The sequence below is a fragment of the Lasioglossum baleicum genome, chromosome 1, assembly GCF_051020765.1.
Source record: "Lasioglossum baleicum chromosome 1, iyLasBale1, whole genome shotgun sequence".
Lineage (NCBI taxonomy): Eukaryota > Metazoa > Arthropoda > Insecta > Hymenoptera > Halictidae > Lasioglossum > Lasioglossum baleicum.
The window spans coordinates 10,501,279-10,516,665 of record NC_134929.1 but is presented as its reverse complement, the minus strand read 5'-3'; the positions used below and the strand labels follow the sequence as shown (position 1 = coordinate 10,516,665).

The following is a 15,387-nucleotide window of genomic DNA, read 5'->3' as shown; positions in this document are numbered from 1 at the left end:
CTTTCTCCAGGATTGCAAGGGTGCGTGATTCGCGTTTTATCAGTAGTCAAAAACGCTAGATAAAAGATCGATCCAGAGCGCTATCTCCCTCAAAAGTCCTATTTTTTCGTTTACACGTCGTAATTTGCATTATTCGGCAGCGTAATTCGCATTAATCGGAATACATGCTGCCGAATAATGCAAATTCCGCCTCGTAAACGAAAAAATAGGACTTTTGATGGCCATGGCGCCCTAGATCGATCTTTTATCTATCGTTTTTGACTACTGAAAACCCCCATTTTTGTATTATCGAGAAATGAGAAAGCGAATCCCGCACCCTTGCAATCCTGGAAACGAGTCTATCGCCAAAAGCAATTAGTCTAAAAGAAAAACAATCAGTATGCATACTATCCACACTGCACCGTCACGTACCGGACCCGTTTAGTTAGTACGTGTCTGTACCGTTCTGATATGTATAAACATTTCTATTCAAATGCATTGAAGAATATTTGTTCGATCGGATACGTTCCGTGTCTGTGCGGATAGTATAAATCGACTTTAACGCGAACAAATCAGCTCGGCGCTCGTGTGGACTTCGGTCCTGTATATTTTTTTCTCTGTTCTCGTTGCAGGAATGGCGGCTGAATTTATCGAGTAAACGAAGATCAAGGGAGCGAAGAGGGACGATTGCGTGCGCCGATGGAATTCAGCCGTGGCGCAGAAAAATCAAATGGAACGGCCGCTTTTAAGTCGATTTAAAACGAATACGCTTAATTAAAGCGGCCTGGACGCCGGACCAAAGCAGTTTTATTGACGGTGTTACATACGTGTGCTCTCTCATTAACTTGAGGAATATCTACGCTCTTTTTCTCTCTCTCTCTGTTTTTCCACTGCAATTAATGATACACGCTTTACGCAGGTTCGGCGCACTCGTCACGAGTAATCGTGTTCCGCAGTTCCTTCATTTGGCCTGCTATCGAAATTTCGGTACTTTGCCGTTCTGGTTGCTGTTCTGAAAATAATTTCCGCTACATTCTCGGTCTGAATTACTTAAATTGTGCATAAGGTGTTTCACTCTCTCATTTCGTACAGATTCTTAAGGTGCGTTCCTTATCTAATATATCGTACATGTATATGATACGGCATACAACGAGACATCGCGAACGTAAAAATGTCAAAATTTTGTATTGGTTTCAGCTTAATCAGATAATTAAAAGAAGAAAGAAATTTTTATTTCGCTCCTCTGTCTTGCAATCAATGCAAACATTTTTTTATTTTGCATAAAGATCCGCAGTCTAGTAATTATAATTCGTAAAGTAATTCAATTGTAATTGAACGGAGAACTCTGCGCGCATCTTGCTTTCGTTCCACTCTATTCTTTCACGTTATCGAGCTTGGAAACGCAAGAATTAGACTGTTGGGGTTCGCCGGATGATCCATCGGATGGCCGGCGAGCGAAGGTAAAAAAAAAAACCGAACGAACCTGTCACAAAAGAAGCTAACGGAACCGTGGTCGTTCGCCGGGCAAAGATGAACGTTAACGGTGTCCGCATGTCGGAGGTTTCACCGCGCTAAATACACACCCGGCCGCGCGTTTGCACGCTCCGAAGGAATTGCACGGCAGCCGTTCATTTGTCTCGTCTCGCGAGGAGAGAGACAATTGGTCTAGTAACGAGTGCATCTGGAAACGGAGCAGGCATCGCCGCTAACGAGATAAACCCATCGTTACTGATAAGTAGACCGCCAGATGTTTCCGCGAATATTCAGTTTTATGGACTGATCCAGAGAAACTGGATTCAAACCTGTTTACCGTATTAACGATCCCATTAGGCTCTAAATGGGAAAAAGCAACCCCTTAAACTTTTACGAGCGTCCCGCCGGTCTTCGAGTGTTAAACAATCGCGCGAGTTATCATTCATAAGCGATTTTGTTCTTTTATAGAGCACGCTTCCTGAGACGCCCGGAGCTCCAATTCTTTTTTTCAGCGAATTTCGCGTGCTAGATTCTAAGCTTGGCTAATTGACCGTTTCCTGTACGGAGAAAATTTCTAGCGGCGGATAACAGTGCGTTGTACCATTATTTGTCATGGTATTATCTACCTTTCGACATTGCAGCCGGTTTTCACAGGAGTAGTGTAAAAGGAATTGGCGATGGCGAACAATAAAATTGTCGAACGGAAAATAAATTAAGATGCTGTGTTCCCTATGACCACCCATTTCTGTTTCAATTAACAAATTATATATTTCACTTATGATGTTACTTTTGAAAGAAGAATATTTTACAGGATCAGTTTGTATGCATGCGTAATGTTTAGACAGCGGATTATGCATTTATGGCAAAGGTGAGTAGGTGTAATTTAAAACAGTGAAAACATTAGAAGAATTTAAAAATACTGTTATATTATTTTCAACCTGTTAAATATTAACAGAATAATGTTACATCCATTGTGTAGAGCAGTGTTGCAATAATAATTCTATATCATTCTTTTTACATTTAATGAAGTAGATTTATTTCCTGTACAAGTTTTCAACGGTGGTTTGATTATAATTACATGCATATAAAACTTCTGAGTTATAGTTTTGTTTGCAACGAACTGGTCTACTTAATTTTATAATCTTTTTGATAAGTGTGCCCGTACCTTTCCTTTAGGATCTATTCTGGAAAATTTGTTAATATCTTTTCAAATTTATTAGTTGTATTGTTCAATTTCATTTTCTGTGAATAATTACCTATATATATTAGGTTGGCAATTAAGTTCGCGACCTCCACATTTTCTCCAACAAAGTGATTTCTATATATTTTTTAAGCATGAGTATTTTATATAAAATTAATCGCAAAATTCAGAGCTATCCAATGATACACAGATCAAACGGAATGGTCACTAACTGAGGTTATAATGATACAATAGAAAGAAAAGTTCGCGAATTTAGTTGCCAACCTAATATATGCATTAGTAACCAAATTTAGAGAATGGCCGAATTTTGACCATTTCTCCGCACTGTGCAGCGCAACAGAACCCCAATTTTCATAGTCGATTAAATGTCTCTGGTGAAAGGACCGAGTGCCCAAATATTCCGACACAGTGGCAGCGTTGATTTTTCGATCGAGCGCTCTTCATCTTTCGCCCCGGCAGTGTTCTTAGTGAAAAGAACCAGCCACCTAGGGATAAGAGAGATTGACACTGGTCCTGGAGTATCGGAAGAGAATCGAGAGAACGACAGAGGGGAAGAATCCTGGCCCGTTCACTGTGGGAATTTGTAATTGCGCGACAATATCCCGGCCACGTCGAGGGGGACGTTTCGATGGGGAGAACATGGGGAGATGAGCAGGGGGGGGACTGGAAAGCTGATTGTCTATTTAAGAACGAGGAGCACGGGCCTCCTCCGAGGCCGATTGGTTATCGAGGAGCACGATAAGACGCGATTAGTACCTTTCTACCGTACGATCTGCTCGGAAATGGGTTTACACGGGGCTAAAGCTTCCGGGATCCCTGCGGTACATTGTGCTATAGTTAGCTACTTTTTGGACCGTTTCAGGAGCTTGGGATGAAGATCGCGTACTTCTTGTTTAACACATTGCAGGCGGGAGACTGTGATCACTAGGGATGTTTATGCAATTTGCAATTTTTGTAGTCGAATTTCAAGAGAAACTTGAATCAAGTAGAACCTTATTTTCCGTGGTAGCCTCTTTCGATCTAAAATAAATTAAAATCGTACTAAATTCTGTCGTACTTGATATCCTAGGATTATTTGAAAATTTTCAAAAGCTACAATCGCATAAAGATTAAACATTTATGGAGAAATTGGTTGGGTGAAATATGAAACAGTAAAAGATTTTAAAAATTCAAGAATGTTCTAATGTTGCTTCTAATGTAACAAAGTTGTTAAGGGATGAAATCAATTTTTATGTCATTCCTGCTTCCCATGATCAATGCGGAACGTTTTTATTTTGCATAAAGATCCGCAGTCTACTGATCACAGTCCGGAAAAGAACAAACGTTGCAGTGAAGTAGTACATTCTGTGACTACAAAGGAACTTGTGTTTCATTTTATTGCATTCTATTATACTTCTTCTTTTTTAACTTTCCAGCCTTGGCCAGATCAACGTAAATACTTCGAAAACCAATGTTAATAAATATTACAGTCTGAATTAAAGTAAATAGACTTGTAATTGTTCGACATTGCCGCGAACTGAGTATATTAAATCCAGTTGATTTCAATTTCCCGCGTGCCTATACAACCAATTTAAAGGGACAGTCGAACGACCGACATCAAAGGTACCGCTCGGAGTGTCGCCTCTCGTTGTTATCCCTACGCTTTGTCTCCGTTGTCCCCGAAGAAACTCCAGGAGTCTCTAGGGACTTTCAGGAGTAACTAGAATCCTTTGAAGGACCTTGAAGAACTGCGGAAAGAGTCCGACAAACATTTCCGTACTGAAACCAGCGGAATCATTAGAGAACCTGGCGTAGGAACAGGAGATGCAAAAGGAATGAGGAAAGTCTGCTGGCATTACCATAAATATTAGACAAAAATGGAGGAAAGAGAAAACCCAGAAGAGAGCCCGGATACAACAGCTGTAAAAGCGAGCCGTAGAAAACGCGAAGTTCGTGTGCTCGCCTACTTTCACGCGAAGAAAACCGGCGGGTACGTTCGCGAATGAAATACAAACAGTCCGGATAGTGGAATAATAAGGACGAGGACGATGAGAACGAGCGGTGAGGGACAGTGGTAAAAATGATGGCCCGATGGATCCAGCCGGAGGATCGCGAAAAAATCGTGCGGCCGGTGATTTAACAGCGGTGCCAGCGGAACAATGCGACTGCCGCGTCGAAAACGCGGTTATTTAATACAGATATTTTTCATAAGTCGCATTGTGTGCAAAACAGCGGCCTGATGGTTTCTCGCGCGCGGGATATGTCCGTAATTCGCAACGCGCGTGTAGCCCCGCGAGGCGCGCCGCGCGTTAATAAATCTCGGCCCGCGAGGCGAAAGAGAGGAGACGGACGGGGAAGAAAAAAGGAGGAACAGGAACGGGACGAGAGAGGGGAAAGGACGAACCAGGACGAGGAGGAGCGAGAAGGAACGAGAAGGAATGGGAAGCAACGAGAAAAGGAGAGGCTTGACCGGCGGACACCGCGCCGCACACGAAGGGCGCGCGAAACGGCCTGCGTCGTTCGCGTTCACCCGATCGGTTCATTAACGTCGACGTAGCTCCGCCATGGTGGGGGATGGCTCGACGATTATGCCACGGATCCACGCAAGAGCAATCGTCGGGACTCGCTGTAGAACGAGATTGAACGGCAGATGCTCTAGGGGGCACTGACTCGGTTCAGATTGGGAGCAATGAAGTCACGCCCACTCGGCACACTCTGTAGAAGAAAAGAGAAGTAGAGCATCTTCCGTTGACTTTCGTGACGAATCAACTGCGGATCTTTATGCTAAATCAAAATTGTCTGCTTCGATCGCAAGAAATAGAAACTAAATTGGATGTTGTTTCTTCCCCTAATGATTTTAATAGAGGACGAATCACATTTCATTTACTCAATTTTGCTATAAGTGTATAAAGATCCGCAGTCTAGCGATGAACTTTGGTGATGACTTCTGAAAGTCTTCCACCAGCGATGAGGAAGTCTTGAGGAGACTCTACCTGCCTCTGCAGGAGAGAAAAGTATAATAGTTTTTGTCCTTGTCGGTGAGAAATTCGCAAAATCCCACCCTTTCAAGATATTCTAGACTCTTCGGACTTTGCGTGCAGCGTGGATATAGTCTTTTGTCAATGTTGACTGCGGACTTGCTAAACTTAGAGAAGGAGTAAGCACGAATTGTCCTCTGGAGCATTGTCCTGGCTTCGTCGAAATCGTGAGCAGCTAAGCCACGCCTACCCCAAGCATTGTATACGGATAGCAGAATAGATAATCTTTCTTCGCTGTTGATAACGAACTTATAAGATATTCTTTTAGTTCTGTGATGTAGTTATGTCAATTGCCCTCGCGGACACTCCAGAACGTGTCCGAGGCACGTGTTGGCCACGCCTAATTTGAAGTACTGACATTGTCAATAAGATTGCCTACTTTTGAGAACAATATCCACTAGTGAACAACACGTTAAAAGCGTAGCGCATAACACTCTTTTACAGCAGTAAGAAATATTGTAATTGTTGTGCAATACAGTAGTACAAAAAATTAGTGTACAGAAATTTTGCTGGTGTGATGAATAAATATGGGTAAGTGTAATTTAGAAAAGTAAAGCCATTAGAATAATTTAGAAATACTGTTACATTATTTTCAATCTATTGAACATATTACGAAAGAAAATCAATTTCAACTTTGCTCCAGTTTGTTGGAAAATTCAGTTATAAAATTTTTACTCTGCGCAAACATCCGTTGTCTAGTCATGGGAGACCACAGACCAATTATTGCTTGCATCGTTTAAGAAGCAGTGAATAAGTTAGACATGCACTACATTTAATAAATATTACAAAAATGAGTTTTTCAATGAACTTTGAACAACGATAATACACAGTTGCAGTTTCCCTGACAAACAGAAATCCAGACTGTCCGTATTTATTAGTGGGGACAAACTGTCCCGCGTATCACGAGGATCGGTGACTATCTTGCAAAAAGTGAATGGTCTTTTTCCAGGTCAAAGTTCATCGACGGAAGAAAACCGGGTAGCCAGTTTTTCGCGAGCCGAGCGACAACTGGGTCGCCGCTCGATAACGTTTACCCAATAAATTCACGAATCATGGGAAACGGCCAATTCTCAGCATCCGGTGACTTCCAATTACGTCGCATTGTGTCTCGGTATCCTCTCTCTCTTTCTCCTCTCGCTTTCTCTCTCCCGGCTCCCGCTTTCGTACACACATCGCCGAAGGAACAAAGGCGACGGAAGAAAAAGAAAGGAGGAAACGAGACAGAGGAGAGACGAAGCCGAAAAAGAAAAAAGAAGAGAGAAGTTTTTTCGATCGTGCACGCCACGTATTAGAGGACTACAATGAAGCCAAGAGGGGCTGCCGCTCGCTTTCTGGATGTGCGGATGCGAGTGGCCTAACTTTTGACGCGGCTCTAAATAGGGGTTCGACACACCTTGTGACACATGTCACTCACGAGGCTGCGAATCATCCGGCGACGGGTTTTAAGACAACGCTTTTCTCACGACGAAAATCAGTGTTGCTTGCTGTTCGACTCTCGCCATTTTCAATATTTATGTCACAATGTATCTTTTTACCAAAAATGTCGAAAGTTTCGAAAGCGTTTTCCACGATTACTATGCAAGATATTCGGGTGAGTCGAGCGGAGAAGCAACTGGTAAGCGAACTCTAATTTTCTGTATTTTCTTCCAACATTTCGTGCCGTTCGTTAGGGGATGGTTGATAAAAACATCTTCAGCGTCATGTGCCAGAAACACAAGATATAGTTTTACGGGATATTGTTTAGAAAAGAAGTTTTCAAAGCAGTCTGTCCTGAATCAATGAATCGACAAGGGTCGATTTATGAAGGAACGGGAGTTTATAATACTCCATTGTAAACATCTCCTTACATAAATTTTAAATTCGACTGAACAATGGAAATAGGTGCATTAACAAGAGTGGTACGATCCCGAGTCTATTTATGGATTAGCCAAAAATTAATTTGGCGCGGTAATAACGGGGTTGTAATTAGAACGAGATCAAAGCATGGTGTAACTTGTCCCGAGGAGCGTTTTACAACGGGCCCCTAGTTTCCGTCGAAGAAATATCGCGGCGCGGAGGCCATTACAGGGGCCGAACGAGAATCTCTTTCGAAGTGCCGTCATAAATCGCGTCGGCCCTCTCGCGAAACCCTCGATGGCGACAAATAAACAGCCGCTAAACAGGGAAGCTGGTAAAGGGCCGCTGAAAAGACCGATTCATCTTGAGTAAACGAAAGCCACTCTTATTAAGTATCAGATTCGGGTTTCCGGCCGAGCAGGAATCTACAAATAATCTCGAGGGTGTTCTCATGATTTAGGGTAGAATAGGTTCTCGACGATCCGAGAGGATTTGTGCAAACCGAAAAAAAATAAAAAATTAACCTCTTGCCGTATTTCAACGAGTTACACTCGTGACGCAGATTTTAAACAAAGTCTAACGAATATGGATGTTACGCCTTTCTATTTCTAAATGAAATTAGTGGTTTGTCATCAATATTTAAGTCTTAACTCTTGGCACTCGGAGCTATTTTAACTGGAAAATTAAACATTTATTCTGACCTCGAATAACTCCATTCTATGTACATATACATATATTAATTGTTTTCTTTGTATGAATATGAAATTGATATAATATATACCTCATACAATACTTAAATATTTAGTACATAATTGATGAGCAATTTTTACTGGTGACTCTGAGGCGTCATTAAAAATTGCTGTACCATTGTTCAAAATATTGTTTACGTTATTAAATATGTCGGTGTCTAATCAATTACTAAATATTTATTTATTGTATGAGGTATTATATCACTTTCATATCCATACAATTTAAAAACTCATAGGGAATGGAAATATTCTAGGTCGGAAGAAATGTCTAATGTTCGAGTAAAAATGCTCCGAGTACAAAGGGCTAAAATAGATGTAGCCATACAAAAGATATAAATTTTCTTTTCTCTTCTCCGACATTTCTCGGGATAAAGACGTTCATCACTGTGACTGTAAAGAAAACGTTACGGCAACGGGGTTAAACGAATTGAATTACATATTAAAATTATCAATGCAAACACCTGCAGTCTAATCGTTACTCACAATCAGTACTGGAATGTTTAAAGCAAATGTAGACATTGTAGTTATACGACAGAGTGTTCCTGAAACGTTCCTCCAGTTTGCTGTCAGGGAGAGTCGCAGACCAGACGTTCCAGACGTACGGAGGATGATAGCGATTGTTTAGAAAATTTCGAAAGATCGGTAGGGATCGTGTGTGCAAGTGGCGAGTATGCGTTAACGATTCCGTATCGGCGACACGAAGAATGCCGGCCACAGTTAGGTCGGTGGACATTGAATTCCGCTGCAATTGGGGACAGCTGAATAAATTCCGCGACGATGCAGCCGGTCGCACGCCCACTCGAGTCGATGCGTCGAGTGGCTGATTATCTTTTAGTAGCCGATAACAGTATCGACATGAGAACGGGAATCTACCGGGTGACCCACGGCCACGCGTCGTGTCGTGTCGATGCCAATGGAAACGGGACGCATCGACGATTTGGCGAGCAATGGTGCGGCGGCCGCCACACCGCGGCTCCGCTCCGTTCGGCGAGCGAAATAATGGCTCACGTGGCTCGGCTCGCTCCTCGTCAAGGTTTTACGAGCGCTCGAACCACTGTGGCCGACGCTCGTTGGCCTGAAAAGGTAAAACCGATGCTTACCGACTCGCTTCGATCGAATTTAATGCGTGTGTACCAACGTACACGGGGCTCAGGCCTCGCCGGTTCAATTACGACCGGCTCCTCCATTTTTTTCCTTTTCGGACACAGCCTTCGGTCAACTCGGTTTCATTCTCATTCCTTCCGGACACCGATCAACCACTCGATCTGCACGGTCTTTAGGAGATTTTTCGAATCGGTTGCGAGATCGCTGTTGCGAAAGCTTTCTCTCTCGCACCCTCGGTATCTTCGTTCAACACTAAACCTACCACTGCCGCACAGCGGTGAGTTCGACCGAAATCGTGGAAAAAGTGAAACATTTTTTTCCGTGGTTTCAAAATCTGTGTAGTAGGTAGTACTTTATTTATAAAGTGCCAGAGCACGTTTCTTTTGTTACAACCAATATTTAAAACGTACTTCTGTTGGAGATACGCAAGTTCAAAGTTGGTAGTTTTGAACGATGAGCATTTTCAACCATAATTGAAACTACCTTTGGGATTTACACTCCCAAAGAAAATAGCAATTTCTCGTGTTAAGATTATGCTAGCGTGGAAACTCTGTGGAAACACAACATAGATCGACTTTAGTTCAATGAGTTCTCTTAATTGGAAGGGAAACACATAATCCGACACAAACAAAATGGTAGCACACTTGAAAGATAAAGATATATATTTTATACAACACAACTATATGTTTCATAAAATAAAAGTATACATATTTCTTATAACAATTGTATACACCAAACTATATTTTTCTAATAATGTGTAGAACCTCTCCTTTGTTTTCTATGATTTCCACCATCCTTTTAGGTAAAGAATTATATAGTTTTTTAATTTTTGGCTAAATTAAATTTTCATTTATATTTGAAAATTGCAAGCATTGCCCAGCAATTTTCAATGATATTAAGGTCGGGTGAGCACGTCGGCCATTGAAGAGTGGAGATATTTTCATTGAAAAAATATTCCTTAACAATTTTAGCAGTACATATGTACTGCAGCATTATCTTGTTGGAATATATATAGTGTTTCAGCAATGCGTTCTGCATATGTATAAATTTGATTTTTTATTAATTGGAGATAACGAACGCTATTAATTGTCCCGTGAATAAACTTTATTTCCGTCTTTCCTTTATATCCGATACCAGTCCAGACCATTACTCCACCTGCATGCATTTGATGTCGAATTTTTGTTAGTGGTTGCTTACGAATATCACGATAATAATATCCGTCTGATCCATCTAGATTGAACCTCTCCTCATCCGTAAAAATTGCTTTTCTCCAAGTTATTTTCCAACGTACGTTTTTGCAAATAACAAACGTGCCTCCTTATGTCTTGCCTTTAATGATGGTTTTGCTGTTATTCTAGACCGATTTATAATATTACTAGTCTGAAGTACACGACGAACATTTTGTGTATGTGTTTCGACTCCAGCTTTCTTAGCGATCTCCCTTGCAGTAGCACAAGAATTGGAAGCAGCACGTATTATTGCTCGTGTATCGCGATCAGATAATGCTGCTGGCCTTCCTGTACTCTTCTTTTTTCCATATGCACTTGTATCTTTCAGCAAACTATATATAATTGTTCGACTAACTTCCTTTGCAATGTGAGTAATAGACAATTTTTGTTTTCTCAGAGCTAAAATTGTGCTGATTTCGCTTTCGCTAAGCTTTCTGTCACGACCCATTATGAGAATAGCAATACGACAAAGCTGTAAACACAAATTGAATAGTGTAACTCCATGGAAGAGCTCACGAAACACTGAAGAATATGTAAACATAGTTCCAGTGTGCTATCATTTTGTTTCTGTCGAATTAGGTGTTTCCCTTCCAATTAAGAGAACTCATTGAACTAAAGTCAATCTATGTTCTGTTTACATATTCACAGAAGGTATGTTCTATACACTATACACAGAGTTTCCACGCTAGCATAATCTTAACACGAGAAATTACAGATAGTACGCGCGTGCTATCTTTTTTTTGGGAGTGTATTATCGCGCTGTAACGCTAGTTTATCATTCTTGCTATTGTCGGGCACGTCCCAATTTAATTTTCTTGTTTATTCATTTTCAATGTGCAATAATTATTTTACCAAAAAATCCGGTGGTCCCACGGAAATGTGTTGCAGTGGTTTTCGGAGCAGAAGGGCGAATACGCAGCCAGTGAAAAGTGAAGTAAAGTAAAGCGGGGGCGGAAGGGGAGACGGCGAAGTCGAGGTTGCACGTGGGCCCCACCCGTGGCCAACATAATCGCTTGCGTAATAGCGATTACGCGATGTCCTTGCCCGAGAGACGAACGCAGTCCCGCGCGGGCGTATCCGTCACGCGATTCGCGCTCGCCATTGCATCGAGAATTTTCAGCGGTTATCCTCTCCGCGAGCATAACCGCGCGGCTATCCGCGTCCTCCGCAGCAGAGAAAAAAACCGGTTTCCGGCGGCGCACGGCGCTTGCTCGAAAGTCGAATGCGCGCCGTGAAAAATATCGGCGATTCGAGATACGACGTCCACGCATACCTCCAAGCCTCTCCTTTCTTCATCTCCTCGTCCACCTCCCCGTTGATCTTTACTTCGCGAACTTCGGGCTGACATTGTTATGCAAATGATTCGACAGGTCGGTCGGAATTTATTAATTGAACCTAGCGGCGAGGCGCGCCCGCGAATTTTGACCCGAGAAGACAAGTTTTATCGCAAGATTCTGTTAACTCGTGTTCCCCGATCCAGGGATCAAAGTCTGTCCTGAATCCGTGAATTGACAAGAGTCCATTTATGAAAGACCGGGAGTTTATAATACATCATTGTAAATATCTTCTTGTATAAATTTTAAATTGGACTGAACAATGGAAATAGGTGCATTAACAATCTTATTAGCATTTTATTACCAATTTTTATAGAAATCGAACCACTGTTTCAAATACCCGTCCGCCATATTAGATCGGCCATTTTGTTTTCGAAATTTCAAGTTCAGAATCGTAATCAGAGACCCCGAGAACATCTTATTACTAATTTTTAATTAAAATCAGGTACGTCTTGAGGTTCTGGCCACGTTTTGGCGATTTTGTATTTCGCGTAAGGAAAATCAGATGCATATTGTTAGTGAAGATCGCAACGCATCATGTTGTATTCGGAGAACTAATACATTTTCTGGCATTATTTTTGTTGATATTTTACGTGTTTAAGTACAGTCAAGAGGTTCTTTTACAATATTAGAAGTGTAATTGTATTATAACAGCATGAGTGCCATTTGTCTGCAAATAAATGCAAATTTAACACACGATGGCTAAATAACAAGAGATATAAATGCCACTTTCATAATTATGGGCACGTGTGACGGAGAATAGTGTCTATACTTCCTAAAGATAACAAGAATTCAGTGTACCTAGATTTTCATTTAGAAATTGACTGTTTCAATGTTTTGTCAATTTATGTAGGTGTTTTAATAGTTTGTTAATTTAGTGTATACTAACAGATGTGCCCATAATTATGATGGTCTATGTGATGGTCTAAGTGATATATTTATATTTTCGAGATATTTCAAGGAAAAGGATATTAACACTAAATGAATACATAATGTTGAAATAACAAGTACCATCTAACGGTTCATTTATGAACTCATTTTAAAAAATTTTGACTGTACCACTTTCATCATTATTGGCACAAATATACGCTTTTAATAAATACAAATGTCACAAAAGATATTCCTACTTCGTTCAATCCATTAGGCAGAATCGAAGCTCGGTACAATCAACCGGGACATTCATAAAGATAATACTTCAACTTCGCATATCTCGGATCAGCTACACGCACTCGGACGATAACAATATCGAAAATGAATGCATAAATTGAATCGATAACAGACCGCAAGGAAGATACCGATCATCTCCGAGTCTCTTTAATCGATCGAGCTTAACAATGTTCGATAAAGATAATCGTACAGATTCTTTTCCCAATAAAAACGACCTTTGAAACTATACTAGCTTTGTCCGATTCTGTTTTCGCCACTTCCCGTTGTTCGGGGAAGTATCGTTCTACAAATAGCAAACGGCGCGAATTCGTTTCAATCAATTGATTGGCAGTATTTAATATCCAAAAGTCGATAACGTCGATTCTTAGCTTCCTTTTCAATTTCAAATCTCCATTTACGATTACTACTCCATTTCTACTCCTTTCCTATCAGTCTACGACTCGTTCGATGACTTCCGAAACCAAGAATACCACCTCCGTTTCCAACATCCTTGGACTAGCTGATTGTAAATTACTAATTAACCGTGAATTATAAACGCGCTTTATTAATAACTCTTTTTGTTCTTTTAATTCATCGATCGTTATCGAATCCACGAATTCTGAGGACAGAACACGTTATAGTATGGATAATATCCTTAGTTATAGATGCAGTTCTAAAATTGGTCATTTCACCGGTAATCATCAACGAGTAAATTGCTAATATTAGTCATAGTTAGACAGCGGATCTTTATGGAAAATAAAAGTTTTCCACCTGAATTGCAAGAAACCGGAGCGACATAGAAATTTATTTTCTTCTCTTAATATGTTCAACCGTTGGAAAATAATATAAAAGTATTTTTAAATTCGCCTAATGCGTTTAATGTTTTAAATTGCGCCCACTCGTTTTTTTCATAAATGCATACAGTCCGCCGTCTAGTCATAGTAGTCGTTTCTGTCCTACGGTGAATGAAATGACACTATCGCGAGTGTAATTAAGAAATGGACTAAAGTTAATCTTTAATAGTCACACAGGAGGTAAGAGTGGATTTATAGTGGAGCTGCGAGCTGCTAATTTCGTTAACATTCGACAGTCTTCTCTGCCGATCACTCGATGCTGAAAGATCATCAACGATCATCGACTAGGCGTTAATTTCGATCGCTCCATTGTGACACGTTGAAACAAATGTAGAAAACGAGTCGTCGAGATGAAGAGTGCCCAGAAATTTATGCAGGAATCTCGGCTGCATTCCGTCAACATGGCGGCCGTGGAAAGCGGCCGAGCGAAGCTTCGCCTCTCGATACTTTCCGATTTGCTATTCAAACGTTTCATTTCGTGTCAATAAAATGCCGGAATGTTCACCACGACACCAACCAGAAATATCAGGAACAACAAATAACTAAATACAACGATTCGAGTAGGCATAAACCGGGCCCATTCTTGCCACTACGGATGCGTACAGACCGTGTGACCCGCACGAATGAATAAAACATGAAATCTTTCGATCCTTTCACTTTCCTGCACTATATTCCATTTTTATCAGTTCCAAAGGGCGGTGTTTAGGGAATGTATACTCAATTTTAAGAACCTAATTTTCTCGTTAAAATTTATCGGTTATTCAGAAAACAATCTCTGTCGGTGTCTTTTGTCGATATTCTGTAAAATTACGATTAAAAATATGTATTGATAAACAAACATTGCACATTCAATCTGTAAAATTATCAAAAGCGTCCATTCCCTGAGGATTAACATGCTTATCTCTTGAATTTTTCTTTCTCTGAGCGAACGAGAGATCTTGGATTTGAAACATTCATTTTATCGATCACTGATATACTTGATAAAATTGTTCTACGGATCAAAGTGGGAGAGAACGTAACATCGAAATGATCATTTGTATCCGGCACATAATCCTGTTTGCTCTGATGGGTCGCTACGACGGAAGAATGATTTTCTTCATACACGCTCGGGAATTTTCGCTGGTCCCTGTGCAGGGTGCACGGTGGGACGAGGCCAGGACTCCGTCGACATCAAAAGAAGGAATACATTATCCTCTGGCGACCGGCCAAGGAAATCGGTCTACGGCTGGCTGACGTTCGCGCACCGGCATGCGAGCGTGCAACTGTATCCGGTATCACGAGATCCAAAGTGCAATTCCTGTCTCGTTCATTTTCACCTCATCATTAACGATCTTTCGTTGTTGAATTGCAATTGAAATACAATTACAAAGTACAGTGTAATTATGATTTATATATAAGAAGAATAAGAGGTGGAAAAGAATAGAAAGATTAGTATCAGAGATGATACTCTCTTTCTCTCTTCTTT

General features: G+C 41.0%; 1 protein-coding gene across 7 annotated transcripts in view; it reads left to right on the top strand.

Annotated features, from left to right (window-relative positions):
• Positions 1 to 15,200, top strand: part of LOC143211881 (uncharacterized) — a 129,190-nt gene extending 113,990 nt beyond the window's left edge. For 6 of the 7 annotated variants that reach the window (XR_013009567.1, XR_013009565.1, XR_013009569.1 and 3 more), the window contains one exon: positions 612 to 15,200. Coding sequence is in view for 1 of the 7 variants with exons in the window: in XM_076430004.1 (XP_076286119.1) it covers positions 612 to 624 (13 nt within the window). In the remaining 6 variants the exon portion in view is untranslated. The remainder of the gene's footprint in view (positions 1 to 611) is intronic. The other variant, XR_013009572.1, reaches the window with a different exon arrangement.
• The last annotated feature ends 187 nt before the right edge of the window (positions 15,201 to 15,387 follow it).